Below are 18,438 nucleotides of genomic sequence, written 5' to 3' on the forward strand. Positions count from 1 at the left end.
TTTTTGCTTTTTGGGTCACACCTGGTGATGCACAGGGGTTATTCCTGGCTCTGCACTCAGGAATTACTCCTGGCGGTGCTCAGGGAGACCATATGGGATGCTGGGAATCGAACCTGGGTCAGCGGCGTGCAAGGCAAACACCCTACCCGCTGTGCTATTTCTCCAGCCCCCCACACTTGCCTTTTAATTTAAAATAAAAAGATGTTGACATTCAGGGAGATAGCCCAAGACATAGAGAAAACGCACAGTGTATACAAAACAATGAGTTTGATTCCCAGTGCCACATGGTACCCAAGCACCACCAGGTATAACACTAGTAGCACCCAAACACTGTCAGTCTCAGCCAAAAGTTGTTCATTAAAAAAAAAAAAGAACAATCAAAAAAAGGTTTTTATTAGTGCATCACCATGAGGTACAGTTACAGATTTACATATTTTCGTGCTTGTGTTTCAGTCATATAATGCTCAAGTACCCATCCCTCCACCAGTGCTCATTCTCCACCACCAATGGTCCCAGTGGCCATAGTGTTCAATCTCTAGTCTACTTTCAGCCCGCATCTCCCATCCCAAGCGGGTCCTCCAACTACACTTTACTTGGTGTTCCCTTCTCTATCTGAACTGCCTAAAAAAAAGAATAATTTTATAAAACAAAAAGACAGCAGAGGAAAAATGTTTTCTACAAGGAAGAAATAGAAAAGTATGAGATGGTCCAGGTGTTTCACTGATGGTAGTGTTGTTGGTTTTGTAGGATTTTTTTTTTAAGACAGGGCATGCATGCCATATCAAACCTATTCAGAAAAAAAATGCCCCAAATCTGCAGGAAATATCATTTCAGTAATTTATTTCAAAACTTCAGATCTAAACAAAACAGCAAAACCCACGAAATTGAGATTAAAATATCTGACAAAATGTTAACATGTCAAATACATTTCATGAATAAAAAAAGTTCACTATACTTTTTTTCTAATTTTCTGTCTGAACATTTTATAATAAAAATAACAAAAATTGAAATGGAAAATAACAGTCCTTAGTCTGTTTTAGAAAGAAAGCAACAGAAGAAGCAACAATGGAATAGAAGTTCTTAATATCCTCCCACCATAAAATTAAGCCTTCACAATTCTATGTATATAGTAGTAGTAGTACTAGTATGATAACCAGAAAATGATTCTTTTTTGCATTGAGCAAAAATTTTGGAAAGAAATTTGCTTAGAAATTTGGAACAATCATAATTTACCAAGATAAAATATTTAGAGATCATTTCAACTAATCTCTCACTTTACAAATGAGAACACTGACAACTGAAAAATGGAATAAAACAGCTATCAACCTGAGACCCAGAGCAAAAACCTAGGTTTTATGTACTAAGGTCCGTCTACCACCCTTGGTTGGCATATAACATTGAACAATACTGCCAACATGGAACCTCAGATTCTGTTATTTCTACTGTGCACAAATTAGTACATTTTTTTAAAAAAAAATTAATTTTATTGAATCACCATGTGGAAAGTTACAAAGTTCTCAGGCTTATGTCTCAGTTATACAATGCTCAAACACCCATCCCTTCACCAGTGCCCATATTCCACCACCAAAAAAAAAAAAACCCCAGTACACATCCCATCCCCCACCCCCTCCTGCATAACTGATAAAATTCACTTCATTTTCTCTTTACCTTGATTACATTCCATATTTCAACTTAAAGCTCACTATTGTTGTTGGTTTTTCAACACTGAACTCACTATTCTCCTTGGAGTTTATCCCCCCAAAATACAGCCCTATTGACAAGGAAACATTTGATAATTAGTTCTCCATGAATGAGAATAAGGAGGTAAAAGGTCTCTGTTTAGGTAATTAAGTACATGGAGATTTTTTTTTTTTTTTTTTTTTTTGCTTTTTGGGTCACACCTGGCGATGCACAGGGGTTACTCCTGGCTATGCACTCAGGAATCACCCCTGGCCGTGCTCAGGGGACCATATGGGATGCTGGGATTTGAACCCGGGTCGGTCGCGTGCAAGGCAAACGCCCCACCCGCTGTGCTATCTCTCCAGCCCCAGTACATGGAGATTTAAGTGGGAAATTTCATCATTTCCCTTCCTGGGGCAGCAAAAAGCAAAAGCTTCATTCACGGTCTGGGGACATGGTTGGGAACACTTGCTGGGTTCAGAAGTCATCTAGCTGGCTCTGGATGTTGGGCGTTCATCAGCAGAGCGGTTGTGCAAATGCATGGCCACCCGGTTAGAATCCCGGCGGAGCGCAAGCCGGGGCCAGTACCAGCCCCAGCCTGAGACTTCCCAAGCGAAATTAGGACATTCTTTTCCACAGTGGATTTTCAGAGAGAGTGTGGTGGACCCACTAGCACTAGACTTATAAGGATGAAGGTCAAAGAGGCAGTGGTCAACCCCCTTCAATAGTTCAGTTGTGAGAGAGAGAACGAAAGGGAATACCCTGCCATAGTGGCAGTGTGGGGTGGGGGAGACGGGACTGGGGAGGGCGGGAGAGATGCTGGGTTTACTGGTGGTAGAGAATGGGCACTGGTGAAGGGATGGGTTCTCAAACTTTGTATGGGGGAAACATGAGCACAAAAATGTATAAATCTGTAACTGTACCCTCACGTTGATTCACTAATTAAAAATAAATAAATTATTTTTAAAAAATAGTTCAGTTGTAGAAGCACCACAAAGCTCTGGTGGTGCCGACCAAAGCATCTCCTTTCTGGATCCAGAGAGAGGAAGAAAGTTGGTTGGACCCATGATGCCATGGAATGGAATTTATTATACTCTGCCACTCCCTTCATAATTCCCAAGTTAAACTGAACTCAAGAAGACTCAGAAGAGATTATACCAACTTGCTATTAATGTGAGTCACACATTACCAGATATAGAAATGGGAGAATTAGAAGAACTGAAATTAGACTCAGTCGGAACAAGAATGTAGACGGCTAATTTTTCTATAATCTTCCCTTCTTTGTAAACAGGAAGGATTATGTTTCACAGAACAAACTCCCCAGTTTGGAATCAACACCAACATGGGTATCTCTTGCCTCCTCTGTGTAAGGAGAATAAATATTATTTATAGTCCTAATATTTGCTTTTAGTGTCACACCTAGCGATGCTCAGGGGTTACTCCTGGCTCTGCACTCAGAAATTACACCTGGCGGTGCTCAGGGGACCATATGGGATGCTGAGAATCGAACCCGAGTTTGCCTTGCATGCGGCCAACCAGGTTCGATTCCTCTGTCCCTCTTGGAGAGTCTGGCAAGCTACTGAGAGTATCTCACCCACAGGGCAGAGCCTGGCAAGCTACTCGTGGCGTATTCGATACGCCAAGAACAGAAACAACAAGTCTCACAATGGAGACATTACTAGTGCCCGCTCAAGCAAATTAATGAACAACAGGAGGACAGTCCTAATATAGGTTCCTTGTTTAAAAGCAGTGCACACACAAACTGTTTTCCATTAACTGATCTATGCCCTCAGAATGAGCGAAGTAGTGAAGGTAGTGAATTAATTTGTACATAATCTTAGTCAGGTCCTAAGTAAGTATTAATTAAAAAACAGTATAGTTATTATGTCCAGACCTGACAAATAATACATCAGGTAGGGCCTTAGCAATGCATGCAGCCAAACGGGGTTTGATCCTTGGCATCCTATACGATCCCCTGAGCACCGCCAGGAGTGATCCCTGAGCACCAAGCCTTAGGTCCGTTAGACCTAAGGACCATGGGGTGTGCTCCCTCCCTCAAAAGCCCCCAAAATGTCCTTATTATGTAACTACAGTTTCAGGTCAACACTAAAGATTCCCTCCAGGTCAGAGAGCTTCCACTAAATTCTTATTCCACGGAGCTATCTACCAATAACCAAAGCATGCTTTAATCTAAAAATCTGAAAGTAGTAGCTCATAGATCTATTTGTTGCTTGTTTTTAAAAAATATTCTTTAGAAACCTTTGCCAGCGTTTGAGATCACTGTATCACTGTATCACAGTCATCCCGTTGATCATCAATTTGCTTGAACAGGTGCCAGTAACGTCTCCATTCATCCTAGCCCTGAGATTTTAGCAGCCTCTTTTTACTCATTCTTCCCAGTGGTGCTACATTGGAGGCTCTTTCGGGGTAAGGAGAATGAGACCCATTGTCCTTACTGTATCTGGCATACTGAATATGCCATGGAGAGCTTGCCAGGTTCTGCCATGCGGGCAAGATGCTCTTGGTACCTTGTCAGGTTTTCTGAGAGGGAGAACTAGGTTATAAGAGGTTGTGAGGTTGCTTCCAGGAGCATTCTTTTATAGTCTCTGGATCTTGGGGTTGATGGGATTACACGGCATTGGGGGCAACTTTTGGGTGTGGCTGCCAAGCTACTGGAAAATGGGGGGTCTGGGTAGAGGAAGCCCAGTCCCGATCCGAGCAGGCTTGGAGATTTGAGATAATTAACATTTGAGATAATTCACTTAGAATATGATTTTGGTTTCTTATAAAAAATCAGACAAACTCACATAGCAGAGTAGCCGGAAGTAGGGAGGTGGAGCACAACCATATGGAAAAATGCTTTATGAGTTTGCAACTGAGGGGAGGCTCACTCCTTTCCAACTCTCCACTCCACCAACGGCGCATGAGGACTAGCTAGACCTTGCTTTATTCTGATTAAATGTTGTCGCTTAAGCAAGTTTCCAGGGGTGAGTGCTAGACACTTCGGCTTAAACAAGCTGCCGGCTGATGGAGAGCACTTACAGCCAGCAGACGTCACGGTTTCACTCTCGATGGGCACCACCATGTACTGCCGGCGTCAACATTCATACTCTGCCAGGACAGTACAGCCCGCGACGGTGTCAGTCTCCGGGAAAGCGGGGTTACATCCGCATGCACATCTTCTGCGGTCCTCAACATCTGGGCTCTCACCCCCCTGGGGTGGCTGTTTATCTTTAGTCTAGTTAGTTCCCCGAGAGAGGCACCCGGGGGTTTCAGAGCACAGATCACTTCAATAGTACGAATAATGCGAGTCTCTTTGAACTGTCGACACCGCTTTCATGAACACTTGAGCGTCCTGGGCAACTAGATCGAGGCGTCAAGCCTGGGAGGAACCTGGGGACGTGCAGCGACACGCTCGGAGGGAAGAAGCCGGCAGGAGCAGAGGCGCGTCCGGGCTGCGGCGGGGCGGGCCGCAGGGCGCCTGCGCGAAGCCGCGGGCTGCGGCGAGCCCAGAACCCGTTAAGCGGCCGGCAGACACCGGTGCGCATGCGCCGTCCACGTCGCGGCGCGCCGTCCGTAAACAGCGGGGCCCGGCCGGGGACAACTTCTGCTTCCGGGTCACGCGTTGACAGCGGCTCCGCAGCCCCCGCCGAGCGCCGCGCCGGGGTGAGTGCGGCCCCGGCGCCGGTAACGCCCGCTCCGGCCCGCACCGGGGCTGCGCGCGCCCTCGAGGCCCCCGACGCCGTTCCCGGCCTGGGCGAGGCCGGGGAGGGGGTCGCGGGGGGCGCAGGGCCCTGGCGGCGGCCGCGAGCCTGACTCCCGCAGGTGCGGGCGGGTGGGCCCCGGCGGGCTGGGGCCGGCGGGCTCGGGGGCTCCCCTCCCCCCCCACGGCGCCCCCTGCCGCTTGCCCGGGGGCCCGACGAGGCGGGAGCGGGGGCGCGGGGAGGCGGGGGCGGCCCGCGCGCGGGGGCCGCGGGAGGGGCGCCGTGAGGGCCCCCCGGGGCCGGGCGGCCGCAGCCCCGCGGAGCCGAGGCCCCGAAGCCGCGATTCGAACCCGGGCCGCCCGCAGCCGCCGCGCCTTAGACCGCTCAGTTGCGGCTCTGCAGACAGCCGTGTGTCCTTAGAGGGTCCTCGTCAAATAGGGGAGGGGGCCAACTGAGTCACTGACACACATTCATGGATTTTTTATTTTTTTAGCTTGCATCCTCTTAATTGGCACCGTGTATATTGGAAACCGATCAGTGGCTAATGATTAGCAAAACAGGAACCATTAGTTTATCGTGTAATACATAACGGAGAAGGGGTACTCCTTGCCGTGAAGCGAAAAGGATGGAATAGCCGGAATAACTAGCATTGTTCCCTTAGTAATCGTGGTCTGTATAATAGTGATCATTGTCTATATTGTCTACGTGATATACTTATGTCATGTGTAAGTACCTCAGTTTTGATACTTTGAGGATTCCACGTAGTTGGCTTTACAGTTGGCTTAATAATATTTGAGAATCTTCCTTGTCCCGGGACTATTGAAAATGACACTATATTTACTTCCCAGGAGCTGTAGATTAATAAGAACATCGATTCGTAAACAGTCACGCTGGGACAGCATACTGTATTTTCAGATTTTGATCATTTTAATAGAAATCCTCCACCTTGTTTCCTGTAACCATCTAGTATGTTGTTCCTAGTCAGCCCAAAATTTTACGATAGTTCATTATGATCTTCATCCTAAACTCTGCCGTGTTGTTGTTTCAGCATGTATTTGCCTAAAACTGTTTTTCAATTATCATGATGAGCAGCCAGTTTTTTGCTTTCATTTTCTTGTGGTAGCGCTGCATGTTTGCCTGCAACTTAAACGTCACTGATGTGAACCTTGAAATTTTTTCAAATGTTAATAGGTGTCTACAGTATAATTATACTTTTACATTCCCTCTTTGTTGTAGACTGTTACCTTGAATCTGTCCCCTTTTTTTCCTTTTATAGATAGAGCCATTTTAAACTATTTCACAGATACTTGCTTTTACTGATATTTGTTTCATAGCCTTTTCCCTCTCCTTAGACGCAGCAATGGCCTCCATCCCCTTTAGTCAGTCAACCAATATTTATTAAATATCCACTTTTGTGACACTCTGGCTGTTGCGCTGTTATTTGTGCCAAGCAAATACAAGTCGTGGACCTTGACTTACAACTCATTAAAATTTAGATGAAGAAATAATATGCACACAAATATACTGCAAGTCAGATGTAACAAATAACCTAAAGACAGTGTTGATAATGAAGTCACAAAATTCAAAAGGAGAAAGGAATGTTTTGGCATCCTCAGCTTTTGAAACTCCCTTCTGAGGGCTAAGGAGAGAGCTCAGGCGTCCAATATGTGCAAGGCCCCGAGTTCAGTCCCCAGCTCCTGTTGTGTCCTTCCTCGGCACTCAGAGCACCTGATGTCGATCCTCTAAAAAATGGCTTTAAACTCCCTTATTTTACCCAGTCTTGTCTGTAGACTAAACAGACCTTTTTAGGAATCTTTTTGTTTGTTTTATTTTGTTTGGGGGCTAAACCTGATGGTGTACTCCTGGCTCTGTGCTCAAGAATTAGTCTTGGTGGTGCTTGGGAGACCATTTGGGAAACCTGTGATCAAACGTGGGTCTGCCTCACGCAAGGCAAGTGCCCTACCCTCTGGAGATCGGCCCCTCCTAGTGAGTCTTGAAGAAATCTTCTGCTAAACAAGGCCAGAGAGGGTCAAAGCTTTTACATCATTTTCTTATGATTAAGACTATGTATTAATTAAACACTGATTTCTGTGAAATCTTTTGTTAGTGTTAGGAAGTCCACAAAGTACTTCTACCTGTGGGACAGGAATGATGAGTGATGCTGTGTATGCCTAAAACTTCTTTGTTCCAGGCAGTTTGGAGCATGTGAACGTACTCTGAGCCTTGATGAGTTCCAGTATGTGGTATATTATGCAGAGCATCCAGAGCAAATACTCTCTCTCAGAACGCCTGATCCGAACAATCGCTGCCATTCGTTCCTTCCCACATGATAATGTGGAGGATCTCATCAGAGGGGTGAGTGTGCTTCCATTGATGTGCATTCTTCTAGGAGGTGAAGTCAAAGGGTCTTGGGGAATCCCAATAGGTACAGATTTGCAACCCTGCTCAGCGCAGAAATGCACTTACTAGACCATCAAGATCTATTTTGCCTGTGTTTTGCTTCTCTCTTTCCCTTTGTGTATCTGATATTTTTCTTCAGGAAATATATTCTGTTCTTTGTAAAAATCTATTTAAACAATATATATGGGATCCAGGAAACTCAAAGTATTCTACATGTGTTTAGTAAGGGAGGAAGACGGTGAACAAAGCAGAAGTGGTTTCAAAGTGCTTGTGGTTTATTATCGTTAATTAGTTCCCTTCTGTCTTAATACCTCCTACTTTTTGTTTTGTTTCTTTTTGTTGTTGTTTTTGCTTTTTGGGTCACACACAGCGATGCACAGGGGTTTCTTCTAGCTCATGCACTCAGGAATTACTCCTGGTGGTGCTCTGGGGACCATATGGGATCCAAACCCGGGTTGACTGCGTGCAAGGCAAATGCCCTACCCGCTGTGCTATCACTCCAGCCTCCAGTACCTACTACTTTTTGTTCTGAAGAGAAAGTTAACGCCTAAAACAAATATTCATTTTGGGCTTAATGGTATATACTTTTTTCCCTTTTTTTAAATTCTCTTTTTTTGCACCACATCCTGCAGTGCTCAGATGCTGTTCCTGGCTCTGTACTCAGGAATTACTCCTGGTGTTGCATGGGGACCATATGGGATGCTGGGGATCGAACCTGAGTGGGCCACAAGCAAGGCAAGCACCCTACCCACTGTACTATCACTGGCCCCATTAAGAAAATTTCTTAACTCTCTTGATACTTGCCATTGCAATTCAGTAATTCTGTGTAAAAATAACTTATAAGTTCTTTGAGTCTATATTATTTTTGTATATTTTTGCATATTACTTTATATTATTGCTGTTAAAGTTACTAGGTAATTTTTTGTCACTACAAAATAAATCCAGATGTTATTTCTATATGTCCTTTATAGCAACTTTGGAATTCTTATTAAGAGTCTGTATGTCTGAGTCCTTTAGTGTGCTGTGGCGAGCTGTGGGAAGTCTTATGGTATCAGAAGGCTCATCAGTAGAAACTTTGTCACACTCTAATTCTAGCTCTGCTGCTGAGTCACTCAGTGACTTTGGTCCTGACTGGTATCTGTCTCCTTTATCAGATTTGAAATAGAAGCACTAGCAGGGGCCAAGTGGCAGTGAGTGCTGATGCAGAGAGGCTACTTGAAGATGTTTACAAACAAGCTAATGTTAGGATGCTGTCCTTTCATGATGCTCATCTCTTGGATGGCAAAAAGAATGTGCCAGTCCTCCTGTTTCAGTCCGGCAAACTTGCTTTCCTTACTTTTCAGCACATGGTGACCACAGAAAGTACATTGCTTTTCCATCTTTCCTGCTCGAGCATCAGGTTCCTGTTGCTGTTACACATAAGTTTATGTTCCCAGCCTAAATTTATGTTCTCAGCAGTGTCCGCGTGGCCATCTGGCAGGTTGCCTTGTAGGAAGTTAAGAACTTGTTCTAAGTAATTGATTATTCCTCTCATTCATCTTCAGTGTATTCTCTTGGCTGATATAATAGCATTATATTATTTAGGTAATAGAAATAGAAATTGGGGCCAGGATAATGTTTAGAGTGTAGTCGGTCAGAGCCCTCTTCTCTCAGACCCACCCCTCTGACTGTCACCCTTTGTGAGCCAGAGCTGAGCACACTGACTGAGTGTCCTTCTGCCCCTAGGGAGCCGATGTGAACTGTACCCACGGCACGCTGAAGCCTCTGCATTGTGCCTGCATGGTGTCAGATGCGGACTGTGTGGAGCTGCTCCTGGAGAAAGGAGCAGAGGTAATGTTTGAGTTGCTTTTAACATTTTTTTGGTTATAGTCTAAAACATGTGCTTCATATTTTCTTAATTTTTTTGTCTCTTTTCTCATCTCTTTGCACATGATATAACACTGGCACAGCCCATTCTAAAGCAAAATATTGTGGTAAATATATAAAATGATCCTAAGGATTACATCCTTTGCCTTTCTTCCAAGCTGTTACGGTTCCAGAAGAGGGAAATCTATTCCATCCTTTCTCTTCAGCCTTTCTTCTGGAACTGCCTATTTTTCCTAGTTAATTCTTAAGACACCCATGTACTGTGATTAAATCTAAACCAGTGGTTTCAGCCACTGGTTCCTCTGACCTGCGCCAATGAACATAAATTTCTTGCCATTCCATGAAAAAGGTATTGCTGCTTAACAAGGGATTTTCAACCCCCCAGTCTGCAGGCTAGTACTCATCAGCAGGTATAAAAGGACTGAAAACCACTGATCTACACCAGGTGAGACCTACTGTCAAACTTCAGTAGCAGATAAATAATCACGAATCACAAAATCCCGTTAATCGTCGATTTCTCGGGTGGGCTCAGTAACCTCTCCATTCGTCCTTTCCCTGAAATTTTAGAAGTCTCTCTTGACTCGGCCCTCCCAACAATGTCACACTGGAGGCTCTTTCAGGGTCAGGGGAATGAGATCCAGCTTGTTACTGGCTTTAGCATATGAATACACCATGGGAAGCTTGCACGGCAGTCCCATGTGGGCAGGAAACTCTCAGAAGCTTGCTAGTTTCTCCCAGACGGAGAAGTAGGCTATAAGATATTGTGCGGCCGCAAAGCGGCCGCGCACTTCTGGGAGCTTGCTTTTAAGTCTCTGGATGTTGGCCGTTGATGGGATTACACACACCTGGGTTCCTCTGCCGGTACCTTCATGAGTGAGGCCTGTCCGAACATGTGGAGAGGGGCCTCGAGCATGGCTGTGGCCAGGTTCCAGTGGTCTTCAGCCGCCGGGAGCTCTACTCAGGGCGGGGAGGGAAGCTGGAGACCATCCCCTCCGAGGGGCCCCGAGGAAGACGGCCAGGCATGCGGACAAGACACTCTGCATCTCTCTCTTCTGGGAGCTACCGTATTTGCCTTGCACACTGACGTACATGGTTAGATTCCTGCCATCCCAGCCCTGCTGGGAATGATCGCACTGGAGAGCCAGGAGTAAGCCCTGACTGACCACTGCTGTGTGTGGCCCAAAAACCAAACCAACACTAAAAAGAATATCTTTCTCAAGATTGGGCTGTTTATACTATTATATCATAGACCTGTTTTCTTCTTATTTTCTATATATCCTAAAACAGAAATATAGATCAGGAGCCAGAGCAGGTAGGATAGTTGTCTTGCATGCAGCCAGTTGGGATTCAATCCCCAGCATCCCGTATGGTCCCCAGGCACCACCAGGAATAATTCCTGAGTGCAGAGGCAGGAGTAAACCCTGAGCATTGTCAGGTGTGGCACCAAAAATCAAATAAGGAAGGAGGGAATGAGGGATGAGGGGAGGGAGGATCAGTAGGATGTAACAGTGAACTAAATTGGCTAAAGAAGTTTGCAGTTTTAACTATGTGTGAGTAACCTTAAAAGTGCACATACAAAAGTGTTAATTTGAGACAGACATTTGTGTGTCATTTCCAAACACACTAGTCAGGGGCTGGAGAGATAGCACAGCGGGTAGGGCATTTGCCTTGCATGTGGCCAACCCAGGTTCGATTCCCAGCATCCCATATGGTCACCCAAGCATTTCCAGGAGTAATTCCTGAGTGTATGAGCCAGGAGTAAACCCTGTGCATCGCTCGGTGTGACCCAAAAAGAAAAAACAAAAACAAAACAAACACACTAGTCGTTATTGTTAAGGTGTCATCCAGGATCCTTGTCCATACAGTTTTGTTCTGTACTTGTCATTATTATTCCATCACTTTTGTGAGTGACCCTGAAGTGAAAGCCACTGAACAATGTTACTGATGAAAGTGAAAATATCTTGGAAAAAAATTTTGACTATATTTATTTTTCCCAGTGTGGGTGGGATGAGGGCACTGGAATAATTCAGGGGACGGGTGGTCCTGGCCTTAGCTGCAGCCAGAGGGTGCTTTGTTTGCTTAAATGAAGTATAGATTTTCAGAGACAGGTGGGGGAGAGAGGGCTACTGGGTGATTTTTTTTTCTCTTATACCAGATGGTAGACCAAATGTTTGGGAACCTCTGAGCTATATACAGTTGAACTCTGTTCAGTATTTTAGCTTTTCTTTACGATATTTTTCAGAGGAAGATAATATGCTATTTTAAAGTTTGGATTTGGAAGTTTTGTAGCCTTTAGAGATTGTAAGTGGCTCCAGTTTTAGGCAAGGCATCTGCTTTTCCAGCACCTTCCTTCCATATGCTTTTATCCAGGTTATCTTGTGAACCCACAGGGCTTTGTTTATATATATATAACTTTGGGGGACAATCGGTCTGGCTTGGACGAACAATTTGAGCTTCTCTCTATGACCAAAGAACACAGGAAAGCTAGATGGACACAGCTTTGGACTCATTCTTTTTCAGTCTGGTTGCTGCTGGCCACTGGAGACAGTGAGCTGGGATGATAGAAGAATCCAGAGCCTTTATCCTGTTGAGTACATTTAGGCTGCTTTCCAGCAAATGCCTTTTGGAGTAGTAGCCAACACATAGCAGTGGTGCTCAGGGCTTACTCCTGGTTCTGCACTTGGGGATAACTCCTGGCAGGCTCAGGGGACTACCTGGGATGCCAAGGATTGAACCCAATCAGCCACATGCAAGGCCAGTGCCCGGCCTGCTGTACTATCACTTCAACCCCCACCTTCTTTACCTCTTTCTCTGTGCTGAGTTATTTTTTAGTGTATAATATATAATCACTGTATCACTGTCACTGACATACCATTGTTCGTCGATTTACTCGAGCGGGCACCAGTAACGTCTTTATTACACTCAGCCCTGAGACTTTAGCAGCCTCTCCTTACTCATCTTTCCCAACTGTTGGAGGCTCTTTCAGGGTTAGAGGAATGAGACCTATCGTTACTGTTTTTGGCATATTGAATACGCTACAGGTAGCTTGCCAGGCTCTGCCATGCAGGCGGGATACTCTCGGTAGCTTGTCAGGTTCTCCAAGAGGGAGAACTAGGCTATAAGATGTCTTCTGGGAGCTTGGTTTTATAGTCATTAGATGTTGGCCGTTGATGGGATTACATGGCACCAGGGGCAGTTTCTGGGTGTGACTGCCTAGTTACTGGAAAATGGGGAATCTGGATGGAAGAGGCTCAGTCCCAATACGAGCAGCCTTGGAGATCGAGGCCCGGGGTCCCACACACTGGGGTTCCTCTGCCGGTTTTTTCATGCGTGAGGCTCGTCTGAACGTGTGGAGAGGGGCCTTGAGCATGGCTGTGGCTGGGTTCCGGAGGTCTTCAACTGTTGAGGCTCTGCTCAGAGCGGGGAGGGAAACGCCGCCCATCCCGTTCGAGGGCCTCGGTGAAGACAGCCAGGCACGGGGGCAAGAGACTGCGTCACTCTCTTCCGGGAGCTTGGTTTTATAGTCTCTGGATGTTGGCTGTTGATAGTATATAATAACACAGCAAAAACTGAAATATGCCCACCAGCTAATCGATGCAAAAGCTAGAATATTGGTTGTTTGGGGAAAATTATTTTCCTATTTGCTCCTATGTTCCTGTCATATCGCCATCAAATTCCCTGGAAATTGCTTATTGACCCGCTTCTTTAGAACATTCCATAGAAAAGTTCCACAGCGATTAGATATAGGTAAGCTGCATTGTCTACTTTTCTTCCGTTCAATAGATTGTCTGCTGTAATGTATTCCTGTCTCTTTACAGGTGAATGCCCTGGATGGTTACAATCGAACTGCCTTGCACTATGCGGCTGAGAAGGACGAGGCTTGTGTGGAGGTCTTGTTGGAGTATGGTGCAAATCCTAATGCACTGGATGGCAACCGAGATACCCCACTCCACTGGGCAGCCTTTAAGAACAATGCTGAATGTGTGCGGGCCCTCCTAGAGAGCGGCGCCTCTGTCAACGCTCTGGATTATAACAATGATACTCCACTCAGCTGGGCTGCCATGAAGGGGAACCTTGAGAGTGTCAGTATCCTTCTTGATTATGGTGCAGAGGTGAGAGTCACCAACCTAAAAGGCCAGACGCCCATCTCCCGCCTGGTGGCTCTCCTAGTCAGGGGACTTGGAACGGAAAAAGAGGACTCTTGCTTTGAGCTCCTCCACAGAGCTGTTGGACACTTTGAATTAAGGAAAAATGGCATCATGCCCCGTGAAGTGGCCAGAGACCAGCAGCTGTGTGAAAAACTGACTCTTCTGTGCTCTGTCCCAGGAACTCTAAAGACACTATCTCGTTATGCCGTGCGCCGCAGCCTGGGGCTCCAGTATCTACCAGATGCAGTGAAGGGCCTTCCACTGCCAGCTTCTCTGAAAGAGTACCTGCTACTCATAGAATAATCTGGAAGAGACACTTACACCAGCAGGCAGGCAACTCGGGGTGAGGTTTCCCCTCAAGTACTCTGTCTTGGAAAACCGGAAAAGCAGACATTCTTGTTGTATGGTTTATATTTCCAGGCAACACGTCACAACAGTAACCTCCATACCATCTCACCTCCCCAAACCAAACAACCAAACAAAAAAAATCCCTCACTTTTGTTTTCTGTTTATTGCTTTTTGTATTGTACCCTGCAAAAGAAGAGGTTCTTCCCCTCCCCGGCTTCCCCTTTAGGGGAAAAACAGTCAACCGTGCAGCCATATTTCTCTGGGAAGATAAGGAATATTTAAAGACTGTGTTTGGTTTTCCTTTGTAGATGTGATTTCAGAAGAATCCCACTAGAATTATTTTAACTGATGTGTGAGAAAGTTAAAGAAAATTCCTGTTAGTTGCAGCCAAATACACCAAAAGGGTGTGCTTTCATAATTGGACTGAACAGCATCCCTAAAGTGTCACATCATGGGTAAACAGCAGTCTTGGCCTCTTTTCCATGGTGTGCCCAAGGGTTATAACAGAAGCTCAAAATTCCAGACAGATTGTCTTGCTGTTTTCCATAGAGTAGAGGACATAGCAGGTTCTCAGCAGCCCTGAGTACTAAAAGTATTAAGAATTTCTGATGTAGTTATTTCTCTTCCTAATGCAGTGCATTTCTCTTTTGCATTGCAGATGAAGATGTGTGCTGTAGTGGGTTGGATAGATAGTCTGGGCTGCCTTTTCCCAGGGGTCATCTTCATTACCTGTTGTACGCTTACTCTGCTAAGAGTTTGGAGTTATATTTCTTTGAGTTGGTTTGCAAACTTTGCTTTTCACTGATTTATATGATGGGGTGACGGGGGTGGAATTGGGGAGAGGGAAAACATTTTATGAACTTTATGAGCTGTTTACCCAAAAAAAAGATCAGTTTTAATGAATAATACTTATTCAAAAATACTTTTTTTTAATGTTCCTAAACTAGATCAAGTTGTTATTGATCTTAGATTATCTATATGCAAATTTGAAAAGCCTTTTCAAAAATATTGGTTGGGAACTACCAAAAAAAAAAAAGAAGGAAAAGAACGGAACCTGCTGCACAGCGAATCTGAAAAAGTGTTTCCTCTTGCCCTTTTGCTGTTTTTTGCTCACTTAAAAAAAAATAGAAATAAATAGTTCTAAAAGCAAGTTTGGTAATTTCTACTGTTCCTACTTTTATCCACATTATTTAATCATCCTGAGCCCCAGTGAAATCTGCTCTGAAACAGGGCTAACATCAGCCCCTCACAAACCATTTTGAGGATTGAATAATAGTACTTGATACTTGTTGTTAGTATCTTTTCTTCTTAGAGAACCGTACAAAGAGCATTTACTTGGCTAATTTTTAATTCTAGGCTCTGACCAGCCTTCTCAGTCACTTTTTAGGACTATTTTCAGTTTATAGTAATAATCACAGACAGCTAGAAACAGTGATGTACTAAAGCTAATCCTAATCTCACACCTCTTCTACTACATCAAGCAAATCAGTAAACTCCAACTAGGTTGGGAGAAACAGAGATGCTTGTGCCAAGAGTCAGGATCTGGTTATTAGAAGCTAACCTGGCATTCATGAGGCATCCAGTAGTTTGGGCAGTTGGATATTTAGGTAAAGGAAGAAGTTGTTATGGAACAGAAAACAAATTGAAATAGCGACAACTCTGCAAAGCAGTATTTCAGCCTTCTAACCAAACACAGTTCAGGACTTGGTGTTTCAATTTCCCAGGCTTTCAAAATGGATGTGTCTTGGGCCAGAGAGATAGTATGGGGTATAAGTTGCTTGCGTTACACATGGCTGACCCATACAGCATGCCATGTGATCCCAAGCACAGCCAGGAGTGAGCCCTGAGCACTGCTTGTGCGCCCCAAAACAAAATGGATATGTCTTTCCAAAGAAGGAAACAGTTCCACTTTCCTAGAGTAGAAGTTTAGGGGGAAAGCTGCGAAGAGCTCTTTGTTGGGGGTAGAGATCCTGGGACGAATGAAAGAAAGCAGCTCTGGCTAAAGGGTATGTATGACATGTATGATCAAGAGGTCAAACACAGAGCTGGACCGATAGTCCAGTGGGGAGGGTGTTTGCCTGGCACGTGGCCAACCTGGATTCAATCCCCGACATCCCATATGGTCCCCGAAGCGCATCAGAAGTGATCCCTGAGTCAGGAATAAGGCCTGAACACTGTCTGGTGTGACCCCCAAACAAAGAGATCAAACACAATTTTATGCTTCAGGGAGTATCTGTTGGCTGTAGGATGCAAGACATCTATTGGCTATAGAGGATGCAAGAGGAATTAGTCTAGAGTAAATGTGAATATGGACTCCTGAGCGCCGCCAGGGGTGTTTCCTGAGTACATGAGCCAGGAGTAACCCCTGTGCAATGCCAGGTGTGACCCAAAAAGCAAAACAAACAAAAACCTAGATTAAATGTGAAGACCAGTCAGTATACGCTATTCTAGAACCCTATGTACTGAATCAAGAGATACTGTGGGAAAATAATCCAGGAGGCAGAATCTGCATGGTGAACGCCTAGGTTCCACTTCCCCACGTGTTCTTTCTGTGCAGCATCTGGTGGTTGAGGCCGGTCGGAGTACCTCCTACTTGTGAAGACAACATGAGAACCAAAAGCACAGTGACCAGTTGGCATTTATTAGTGTAGTTAATATTTGTCACTGTAGTAAAAGTCGTGGGGGAATCAAGACTTTGTTATCACAAAGAAATAAATAAAGCTTACTTTTAGGAAAATTCTAACCGAGTAACTGAAATCTAGCAGTAGCACTAGAGGAGCCCAGTCTTGTGGTGACAGGTGAAGCTGGGGTAGAAGTCATGACAAACTGAACCTAAAAGGAGCTTTCACTCACTACCTTCTGGCAGAGCTGATCGTAGCTGCAGTTACAGAATTAAAGGAAACCTAGTGGAAAACATGAGCTAAAACACTTGAGAATACGTGGGGGCGTGGATCTGTCAGGCAGTGAGTTGATCATGATGGGACAATCCACTCCCCTTTCTCCAGAGTGGTTTAGACAGGAACTTCTCCAGACCGCTTCCGATTGATGTGTTCCAGGTGGGCGTGCTCAGAGGTATCCAAGTCGATCTCATACTTGGCCAGGATTTTTAGGATGGGCCTCAGCTTCAGCCACCATTGTTCCTTGGGGATGCGGTGCCTAGAGGGGGGATGAGGATGGCATATTTCAGCACCCAATCAACTTCTATCACAGGCTGATAGAAATAGCACAGAAGGGGCTGGATTGGGGCACAGGCATTAGGTCAAAGGGAGGTAGGTAAGACTTATATCGATCAAGTATCACTCCTACGAGACAAGGACTAAAGACAGGGAACAAATCAAGAGCACAATTTAAAACAGCAAGAGAGGGAACACTCCGGAAAGTCAATGTACTCGGGGCTGGAGCAGTAGCACACCGGTAGGGCGTTTGCCTTGCATGTGGCTGACCTGGGTTCAATTCCCAGCATCCCACATGGTCCCCCGAGCACTGCCAGGAGTTATTCCTGAGTGCAGAGCCAGGAGTTAACCCCTGTGCATCGCCGAGTGTGACCCAAAAGGCAAAAAAAACAAAAAAACAAGAAAGTCAATGTACTCACTCAAAATCTGTCTGATCCTTCAGCTCAGTCACTGGCTGAAAGACCAGGGCCCTTTTACGCATACCCAGAACACAGCCAGAGTCTGGGGTATTGGCAAAGATCCGCCCTGCAAGAAGGAATGGTCAGTCAGCTTCCAAGCTGGAGCAGTCACCTCCCTGGAGATGAAATTCGCCCCTTTGCCCCGCCTACCATTACGGTAACTCTCTTTAATTTTCCCAGACATCCAGTTCATAGCCTTGGCGCCCATCTTGGTGGCAAAATTCCTGTCAAATGGGGTTGGACTGCCACCCTGCAAGATGAATCACAAAAATTACAGAGGGGCCAGAGAGAGACCTGAGTTCCATCCCTAGCACCCCCCCAAAAAAGCCCCACGAGGAGTGATCCCTGAGTACTGTCAGGTGTGGCCCCCAAACAAAAAACTCTTCCAGAGGGAAGGACACTGGCGAAGCGGCAATGCTATCTGGAAACACAGAGAAAGGGGAATGCTCCTTGGTTGACTGCCAGGAAAGAAATACAGAAATTTGTGAGGAGAAATGCTGAAATATGTAGGGACCGAGGGTGAGCTAAGCCAGCAAGGTTCCCCAGACACGCCAGGAGTGACCCGAAGCGCCAAGCTAGGAGCAGCTCCTGAACTGCCAGGTGTGGCCCCAAAGCCAAAATAATATATGAAAAATAGTAAAATAACAAAGGCTGCCTTAAA

At 45.4% G+C, this 18,438-nt stretch overlaps 2 protein-coding genes across 7 annotated transcripts in view; one reads left to right on the forward strand and one right to left on the reverse strand.

Annotated features, from left to right (window-relative positions):
• Positions 1–5,203: 5,203 nt before the first annotated feature.
• On the forward strand, positions 5,204–15,296 carry ASB8 (ankyrin repeat and SOCS box containing 8). 5 transcript variants are annotated; one of them, XM_055143460.1, is made up of 4 exons: positions 5,204–5,346; positions 7,580–7,739; positions 9,510–9,614; positions 13,469–15,296. In XM_055143460.1, exons 2-4 carry the CDS (start codon positions 7,611–7,613, stop codon positions 14,099–14,101), a joined length of 867 nt encoding a protein of 288 aa, XP_054999435.1. In that variant the 5' UTR covers positions 5,204–5,346; positions 7,580–7,610; the 3' UTR covers positions 14,102–15,296. The 5 variants fall into 5 exon arrangements, with proteins under 5 accessions (XP_054999435.1, XP_054999434.1, XP_054999436.1 ...); XM_055143459.1 differs by having other exon boundaries at positions 5,209–5,346; positions 7,576–7,739; XM_055143461.1 differs by lacking the exon at positions 5,204–5,346 and adding an exon at positions 5,353–5,505 and having other exon boundaries at positions 7,576–7,739.
• A 1,470-nt stretch (positions 15,297–16,766) lies between these two features.
• The window catches only part of PFKM (phosphofructokinase, muscle), a 28,366-nt gene continuing 26,694 nt past the window's right edge, over positions 16,767–18,438 (reverse strand). For both annotated transcript variants that reach the window (XM_004610425.2, XM_055144138.1), the window contains exons 21-23: positions 17,928–18,027; positions 17,739–17,844; positions 16,767–17,302 (exon numbers count right to left, since the gene is read on the reverse strand). In XM_004610425.2, coding sequence (XP_004610482.1) covers positions 17,158–17,302; positions 17,739–17,844; positions 17,928–18,027 — 351 coding nt within the window. In that variant the 3' untranslated portion in view covers positions 16,767–17,157. The remainder of the gene's footprint in view (positions 17,303–17,738; positions 17,845–17,927; positions 18,028–18,438) is intronic.

The sequence above is a fragment of the Sorex araneus genome, chromosome 6 (assembly GCF_027595985.1).
Source record: "Sorex araneus isolate mSorAra2 chromosome 6, mSorAra2.pri, whole genome shotgun sequence".
Lineage (NCBI taxonomy): Eukaryota > Metazoa > Chordata > Mammalia > Eulipotyphla > Soricidae > Sorex > Sorex araneus.